The 8,256-nt window shown below is 54.4% G+C and overlaps 1 protein-coding gene across 1 annotated transcript in view; it reads left to right on the top strand.

Annotated features, from left to right (window-relative positions):
- The window catches only part of CCDC88C (coiled-coil and HOOK domain protein 88C), a 129,191-nt gene that overhangs the window by 94,540 nt on the left and 26,395 nt on the right, over positions 1–8,256 (top strand). The window contains 5 exon segments of the mRNA XM_007471882.1: positions 1,007–1,148; positions 1,530–1,718; positions 2,853–3,014; positions 4,147–4,424; positions 8,199–8,255. Coding sequence (XP_007471944.1) covers positions 1,007–1,148; positions 1,530–1,718; positions 2,853–3,014; positions 4,147–4,424; positions 8,199–8,255 — 828 coding nt within the window.

Genomic DNA, 8,256 nt, shown 5'->3' on the forward strand with positions numbered 1-8,256 from the left:
CCCGGCACCCTGCAGGCTCCATGCCCCAGCCCCACCCCCCGGAGCTCAGTTTACTTTTCACACCCGAGGGCCTGTTGTCACATGGCGCTTTCTATCCCGGGCCTCCTTCCTGGACATTCCCAGGCAGGAGTGGAAGGAGATTCTTTTGTCCAATGAAAAGGCTTCTTAACTTTTTTCTAGTTAGGCTTTTTTCGAGCAGTTTTAACTTCACAACAAGAGTGAGGAGAAGGTGCAGAGATTTCCCGTAGACCCCCTGCCCCCGATGCGTACCCTCCCCCACCATCAACACCCGCCACCAGAATGGTGCATGCATTACGCTCGGTGAACCTACACCAACACCTCATCATCACCCAGAGTCCACGGTTGACATTGGGGTCATTCTTGGTGTTGCATGTTCTGTGGATTTTGATAAACGTATGATAACCTGTATCCACCCCTATAGCGTCATACAGATTATTTTCACTGCCCTAAAAATCATCTGTGTTCCACCTGTTCGTTCCCCTCTCCCTCCACCAGCCCTTTAATTTTTTTAAATTTTAACTCTTGCTGCCTTTGCCAGCAGTGCTTCCCTAAATCATCTCGCTTTTCAAGGAAATCCAACACCTTGGACTTTTGTTGGCCTTGTAACCAACATGATGTCCTTTAGGTGTGGTGAAAAGGCCACACAGATTTACCGCTTACCTAGCACTGTGGTCTTGGATGGATTCCTTAACCTTTCTGAGACTCTGTTTCCCCATCTGTAAAATGGCCATAACAATACACGAAACGGCGCCTGGAAAACTATAGCAGTGATGTTTCATTGACGGTGTCCCAGACATATCTATGCCAACAGCCTGGGGAACAGCTCTAGGTGATGGTTTTTGACTCCTGCAGTTCTTCTGGGACAAATCTCGCAGCGTGATGCGGAAACCAGCTTAGTGGAGGAGGGGTGTGTTGGCAGCTGGGCGACTGGGAGCTTGCGGGTAGAAGAGGCAGATGAATACTACCGTATATTTGTATTTTTCAGGAAATACAAGATTTTGGAGAGCATAAATGAATCAGCATTCAAAACAGCACTAGCCAGGAAAGAAGAAAAGATTGTGTTCTTAGAAGCACAGATGGAAGAGAAAGCCAGCCTGAATCACCACCTACAGAGCGAGCTCCAGGTGGTAAGAGCAGCCCCCTTAGGGTCAGGCCGTGGGTCCTGGCTGTGAGGTCCCTGCCTCACCTTTCCCAGCCCCTCACCTGGGTAGCGGCCTGGATGCCCGTGTTCTGGAGCAAGTGTCGATGGAGTGGACCCCTGAGGCTCGGGAGGGAGAAGGCTGGCCACGCTCACGTGGCTGTAAAGTCGGGACTGGGTCACCTCTGCAGGGAGGGGGCAACGTGCAGGACGGAGGTCCTGTGCCCTCCCCCCAAGAGCAAAGGCAGGAGTCTGGTGGGTCCAGTGCCGGGCGAGGGGTCGGGCATGCTGAGGGGGATGGGTTTGGTGCGGGGCCCCGAGCCCGGCCTCTTCCTGCCCCAAGTCTGCTTTCCCATTCTCGCACCCGCAGTTGAGGAAGGAGTGTGAGATCCTCAGGAAGAGCCAGGAAGAGGGGAAGCAGGTGCAGAACTCTTTCAAACACCCTGTGGGGCAGTTGGTCGAGGGTCACCCGGGGAAGGAGCGCTGGGGACCCAGCCCCAAGGAGGCCACGATGGAGCTGCTCCGTGTGAAGGACCGGGCCATCGAGCTGGAGCGCAATGTGAGTGGGGAGAGGCCATCCTGCCGACAGTCCCCCTGATGGAGCAGGAACTCCCATTACTGGGAAGGACCCAGGGTGTCAGAAGCTGTTGAGATTTATCCAGGTCTCGTTGGCCTCTTCTTGAGTTTCCTGGCAAGTCCCGTTTGCTCCTTGCCACTTGAGGTCCCTTCAGCCTTTCTGACTGAACGGGCAGGTCCCCCTTTTCCCCGGGGACTTGCTCTGTGCTTCCTGCACTGGGTCTGGGGCATCTCCACCAGCACTGTTTCCGCAGTGATCTGTGTTTCGGTGCTCTTCTGGGGGTCGACAGACCACGGTCCGCCCCCTGTTTTCATAAATAAGGTTTTATTGGCCCACAGACACACCCTTTGCTTACATATCGTGTGGGGCTGCCTTTCCACGGCGACGGCAGGGGTCACTGGTTGAGGTAGGGACCCTGTGGCCGGCAAACCCCAAAATAATATTTGCCGACTGGCCCTTTACAGAGCGAGTCTGTCCACGCGTGTCTAAACCCCCTGGTCTTGTTTGACGTCTCCCAACAGCCTTATGAAGTAGGTAGTGACTATTTTCCTTTGACAGATGAGAAAGGTGAGACGGAGCTTAAGAGGCTTGACCCTAAGCCCCGTGCTGGTCAGGGAGAGCGCAAGACCACACCCCACACGTCCAGGCCCAGTTGGTGGCATATCTTGCTCGGCCTTTATCGCTCTCATGGCGCATGAACCGCCGCCTTCTACCCGCTGTCACCCGAGTGGGGTGAGGCCTTAGGGCAGGCTCTGGCTCCCTGTTCTGTGCGAGAAGCTCACAGGCATGCATTCTCGGGGTGGTCAACAGGAAACAGAGAAGAGCACAAAAGACAGAAAGGATGAAGCAGCTTTAGCTCCAGCTCGCCCTTACCTCACACTCACGTGCTCAGCTTCTTTGCAGCATCTCCATCACGTGTATTCACTTCTCTTGTGAAAGCACGTACAAAAAATGTCTTTCCAATTCTGTTGTCTTTCCAAGAGGGAAAGTGTTACTTCTCTCATCCGGTGGATTTTGGCTTTGGCCCCCCAAAGGGTTCCTAACAACCAGTTCCTGCGGCTGGTTCGCAGGTACGGAGCCGGTGTCTGATTGGTCTCATGCTTCCCCCTTCCCCAGAATGCGGCTCTGCAGGCTGAGAAGCAGCTGCTCAAGGAACAGCTGCAGCACTTGGAGACCCAGAACACAGCCTTCAGCAGTCAGATCCTGACGCTGCAGAAGCAGAGCGCCTTCCTGCAGGAGCACAACACCACGCTCCAGACGCAGACGGCTAAGCTGCAGGTGAGGGCATGGCTGGGCAGCTCTTGGGGGAGGGTGCTCTGTATCTCCTAGAGACTGGCCCCAGCACTCTGACGACTCCTAATCAGTAAGACAAAGCATGGGAGAGTTCGGTGGTTTGTTTTATTTCTGATAGACTCATTGTAAACCGAGGTTCCTGGCCTCAGGATCTTTGAAGTTGGTTTTCAGTGACTGAGCACGGCTGCCCAGGCAAAAAAAAAGTTTATTTCCCAGCTCTTCCCTTGCAGTCTGGTCTGTTTCCCAAAATCTGTTTCTTGAGATGCTCTTAGGAATGACTTGGAAAAGAGGTTCTGGGATCAAATAAGTTTGGTTCGACAGAGTTAAGCACATTTCTTCACTGTAGGACCTGGCAGAGCCTTTTTGGAGCAAATGTGAATTTTTGATCTCTATGAGTGAAGTAAGGTATAAAGTAGCTCCCGGGCTGCTGAGAGCATCTAGCCAAAGAGCGTGCTGGACCACACATTTTAGGATGTTGGCTTTTATTTACCATTAATAGATTGTGGGAAAGTAAATGATGGTTTATTGCAGTTTCTGAGAAAGGTGTTTGAAAATATGTAACTTGTGGGTCAGAGACAATAAATAGGAGACTGTCAAAGAGGTTGGGAGTCTTTCTATTAAAACGAGCAAATAGGATGTTGGTTTGTAGTTTTGTTTTTGTTGGAGTTTTTGGTTATGGTTGTCATATCTTAGTCTGGTCTTGATATGAAGGTAATTCTGACCTCAGAATTAGATAGGAAGGGCTCCCTTCTCCTAAATTTCTAATAATTTTGGATGTTGGATGGATGTTCTGTAAGCGTCAGTTAGGTTAAGGTTAAGGTAGGTTGTTCAGGTATTTTGTGTCCTCAGTGATGCTCTATCTTTTAAAAATAGGCTTTTAAAAGTATTCAAAGAGGGTATTATTCAGAGAGAGGACCTAATTTGCCCCAAAAGGTCACGTATACAGAGAGGGGCTCAGGAGTGAAGCGCCACGCAACAGTCTGTTGATGCCGTCTGGCCTCCTCCAGCAGTTCCTTAAGTCCTGGTAGAACTGTCCTTGGTCCCAGCTGCGTCTCGGCTGCACCGATGGTCCCTGTTATCTCGGTGTCAGCCTCCAGCCCCCTCTCCCTCTCGGCAGGTGGAGAATTCCACTCTGGGCTCCCAGAGCGCCTCACTCACCGCTCAGTACGCACTGCTCCAGAACCAGCAGACAGCCAAGGAGAGCGAGATCGAGAACCTGCAGAAGCAGCAGGAAGAGCTGACGGCCACCTACCAGGCCCTGCTGCAGGACCACGAGCACCTGGGCGCACTCCACGAGCGGCAGTCCGCGGAGTATGAGGCCCTCATCCGCCAGCACAGCTGCCTGAAAACACTGCATCGCAACCTGGAGCTGGAGCACAGGGAGCTCGGGGAGAGGTATGTGCCGGCGGGGCGGGCTCCCCTGGGTTCCTGTCCCCGCCTCTGCTCTGTGCCCCTCGGGTCTCCTCTTGGCCTGCAGCTTCACACCGTCCGGGGCACCGGAACTTTCCAAAAGGGAGGTAAATCAAAGTCACCCTTAGCAATTTGGAGTTAGTGCAGCTGGAGACCGAGTGTCGGTGGATCTCCAGGTGGAGGAGGGGCGTCGTGGCCAGTCTTGGCTCAGGGAAACCCGTTGTTGGTGTGGGGTCCCTGCTCCCCTAAGGATTTTCTTCTCTCCTCCCTTTTCTCTCCAAACTAAGAATGAGGGGGAAGTTCACCACAGCTGCCAATTTACAATGGCGCATCTTGCCGTGGCTTCTCAGTTCTTTTCTTGCCTGTCAAGGTCTGGGCTGCGTTTTATATTTTTTTTTTTTGCGGTACGCGGGCCTCTCACTGTTTTGTGGCCTCTCCCGTTGCGGAGCGCAGGCTCCGGACGCGCAGGCTCAGCGGCCATGGCTCACGGGCCCAGCCGCTCCGCGGCACGTGGGGTCTTCCCGGACCGGGGCACGAACCCGCGTCCCCTGCATCGGCAGGCGGACTCTCAACCACTTCGCCACCAGGGAAGCCCTCAGCTGCGTTTTTTTGTTTGTTTGTTTTTTAATAAATTTATTTATTTATTTTTGGTCGCGTTGGGTCTTCATTGCTGCGCGGGGGTTTTCTCTAGTTGTGGCGAGCGGGGGCCACTCTTTGCTGCAGTGCGAGGGCCTCTCACTGTGGTGGCCTCTCCTGTTGCGGAGCATGGGCTCCAGGTTCGCGGGCTTCAGTAGTTGTGGCGCACGGGCTGTAGAGCGCAGGCTCAGTAGTTGTAGCGCACGGGCCCGGTCGCTCCGGGGCATGTGGGATCTTCCTGGACCAGGGCTCGAACCCGTGTCCCCTGCATTGGCAGGCAGACCCCCAACCACTTGGGCTGCGTTTTTTTTTAACCTTTAATTTTTTTTTTTAAATAAATTTAATTTTGGCTGCCTTGGGTCTTCGTTGCTATGCGCGGGCTTTTCTCTAGTTGCGGCAGGCGGGGGGCTACTCTTCCTTGCGGCACGCGGGCTTCTCATTGCGGTGGCTTCTCTTGTTGCGGAGCACGGGCTCTAGGTGCGCAGGCTCAGTAGTTGTGGCTCGCAGGCTCTAGAGCGCAGGCTCAGTAGTTGTGGCTCACGGGCTTAGCTGCTCCGCGGCATGTGGGATCTTCCCAGACCAGAGCTCGAACCCGTGTCCCCTGCATCGGCAGGCGGATTCTTAACCACTGCGCCACCAGGGAAGCCCTAATTTTAAGTATATAGAAAGTAAACAGAATGGTAGAGTGAAGCCCCTGTATACCCACGACTGGCTTCTGCATTTATCACTATTTTGCCACCCTCGTTTCATCTTTACTTCCCGTTCTCCAGCCCCACACTCTCCTTTTTTTGTAGGTAAAATTTACATACCTTGAAATGCACGAGTCTTAACTTTGCACTCTTGACAAATCGGGGCCCTGGGTCTTGTGTGCATTCAGTCAACCAGCATCACCTGAGCTCCTGCCCGGGCAGATCCTTGATTGTTCCAGGCCTCTGGGCAGAGGCTGCAGGCCCCAGAATCTGGGAGCAGGTGTGGTGTGCACATGGCTCTAATACAGGAGAGAGAGGCTCTCAAACACTTGCCACGGGTGGCTGGGTGGGTGAGGAAGAGAAATTGTCCTTGTCCTGTGCTTGTGAGGCGGCCCTGCTGCCAGCGTTCTCCTTGACTCGGCCTCAAGATGCTAAGTAAAGCTGAAGTGCAGGGCGTTTCAGCACAGACCCAGGGGGGTTGTTGGGCCAGCAGAGCCTCACGAGGGCATCTGAGGATGCCGTGGGCACGGGGTGATGGCGTTCATTTATCCTCTCACCTGGTGCTTCCTTTCTGCCTCTGTCTGGAGTCCTCCACCCCTTTGATCCACGCGGATCGCCGTCCTTCAGGGGCTGCTAGCCCAAATGAGCATCTTCTGCTTCCTCCTGCACCCATCCTGGATCCATGTGACACTTAGTAAATACCTACTGTGTACAGGGTGCTGTGTCTAGCTGTGGTAGGAGAGGCATCCAGTTGACTAATGATGTGGAGTGAGAAGTGTTCGCTCAACTCTAAAGCTAGCACGGCGCCCAGCAGTCACCAGGCACTCAGGTGTCCTATTATGTGTTATAATAACATCTTACGATATTCTTCATGTCTACTTAGCAGGAGAAGGTTTTTGCAGGTGGAATTTGGACTGGCTCTGAAGGAAGAGTTCATTGTTGCTTTCCCTGTAATTCTTTGCTCAGTACAGCACAGAACCACTGTGTTACCCAGTACTTTGTTGGACAGAGGCTGGAGGCCCCTTGAGTCTGTCTGCGGCAGGGCTACACGTTCAGGAGTCTGGGTACCTGGAATACAGGGATGATGGCTCTGCATTCATTTCATTTGACACTTAAATCAGACACTCACTCATTCGTTCTCTTAACAGATACTTACTGAGCACTGTGCCTCGTACTGGGACTCGGTGGTGAGCCAGACTCGCCCATGTTCTGATCTGCAGTGGTGTAGTTTACCAGTGGTCAGAGAGATGCTTGATCAGTGAGCTTTTCCAAGACGTTACAGCAGGGAAGTGGGAAGCGGGGACCTTGATGGTCAGCCGGAGGCCCTAATTTGTCAGACTTTGGATGACTTTTCCCAGAATCGTTAATCTGGATGCGAAAGGTCACCCCTGAGAGCCAGGCAGAGCCCCACGCCCAGAACCACGTCGGGGATCCTCTGCTCTGAAGCTAAAGGCCACACAGATGTCTGTCTGTAAACAGCTGCCTGAGCAGGTTTCTGAGCTTGATTCCCACACAGTCACAAGTCTGGGTTCCAGTCAGATGGTGCGAGGACAGCTGCGTGGGGACAGGTGGGGTCAGGGTAGAGGTCTGGAGACGAAGGCTGGAAGCCCCTGGACGTGGGGGGCTCTTGAGTCATCGTGAGCTTGGAAGGTTCCAGCAGGTGGGAGGAACAGCCTGGGCTTATCGGGGACTCTGTCCTTGTGCTCTGCTGCCCTCCAGAGATAGCTGTGCAGTACCCCATACAGAGAGACAGAGGAGAAAATACAAAGAGGAAAATGAAAGGGCGGGAAGGAGGGGTGTGTGTGTGTGTGTGTGCGCGTGCGTGTCCCCCGGCAGCTGCCTGGGCCCCCCAGGCAAGCCTCTGCCCCCCACTCGAGGTCTGACAAGAGCAGGAAGGGCTCCTGAGGGAGAGGAGGGCTCACCCCGTCCCCAGTGAGCAGGGATTTGCTGTGAGATTAGCTGTCATGTGCAGTGGAATTCAGCTGTTTATTCCGTGGTTTCTTTTAGATCAGTTTGTGTTGAGTGAACCCCCTGTTAAGTCATTTGCACTCCCTGAGAGGAGGGTGTGGGGTTCAGAGGACGTTGTCTTGGCGTTCCCCGGGGGCCAAGGGAGGAAGGCTACTGTGACAGGGAATCGAGGGGGCCGCGGGGGCATGTCGGGTGGGAGGACGAGGCCTCCGGCCCTGGGGCTGGAGGGGACCCCGAGCCTTCCCGCCCAGGCGCTGCTCGCACCCCCGGTGCCTCTCCCAGCCACCTCCCTCCGATTCCCTGCCATGCAGCCTTGCCCCCTGCCCGCCCCCCTCAGCTCTGCAGAGAGAAGCCACCAGACGAGCCCCGCTTTCTCTGTGGAGGCTTCGTGGTCTCCCAGGGTGTGCGTCGCCCGTGGGCAAAGAAGGCCGGGGACGGGCTGCCAGCGGTGTGTCCCCTCCCACAGGCACGGCGACATGCTGAAGCGCAGGGCGGAGCTGGAGGAACTGGAGAAGGTTTTGAAT

The sequence above is a fragment of the Lipotes vexillifer genome, unplaced genomic scaffold, assembly GCF_000442215.2.
Source record: "Lipotes vexillifer unplaced genomic scaffold, Lipotes_vexillifer_v1.1 scaffold751, whole genome shotgun sequence".
In the NCBI taxonomy this organism is placed as follows: Eukaryota; Metazoa; Chordata; class Mammalia; order Artiodactyla; family Lipotidae; genus Lipotes; species Lipotes vexillifer.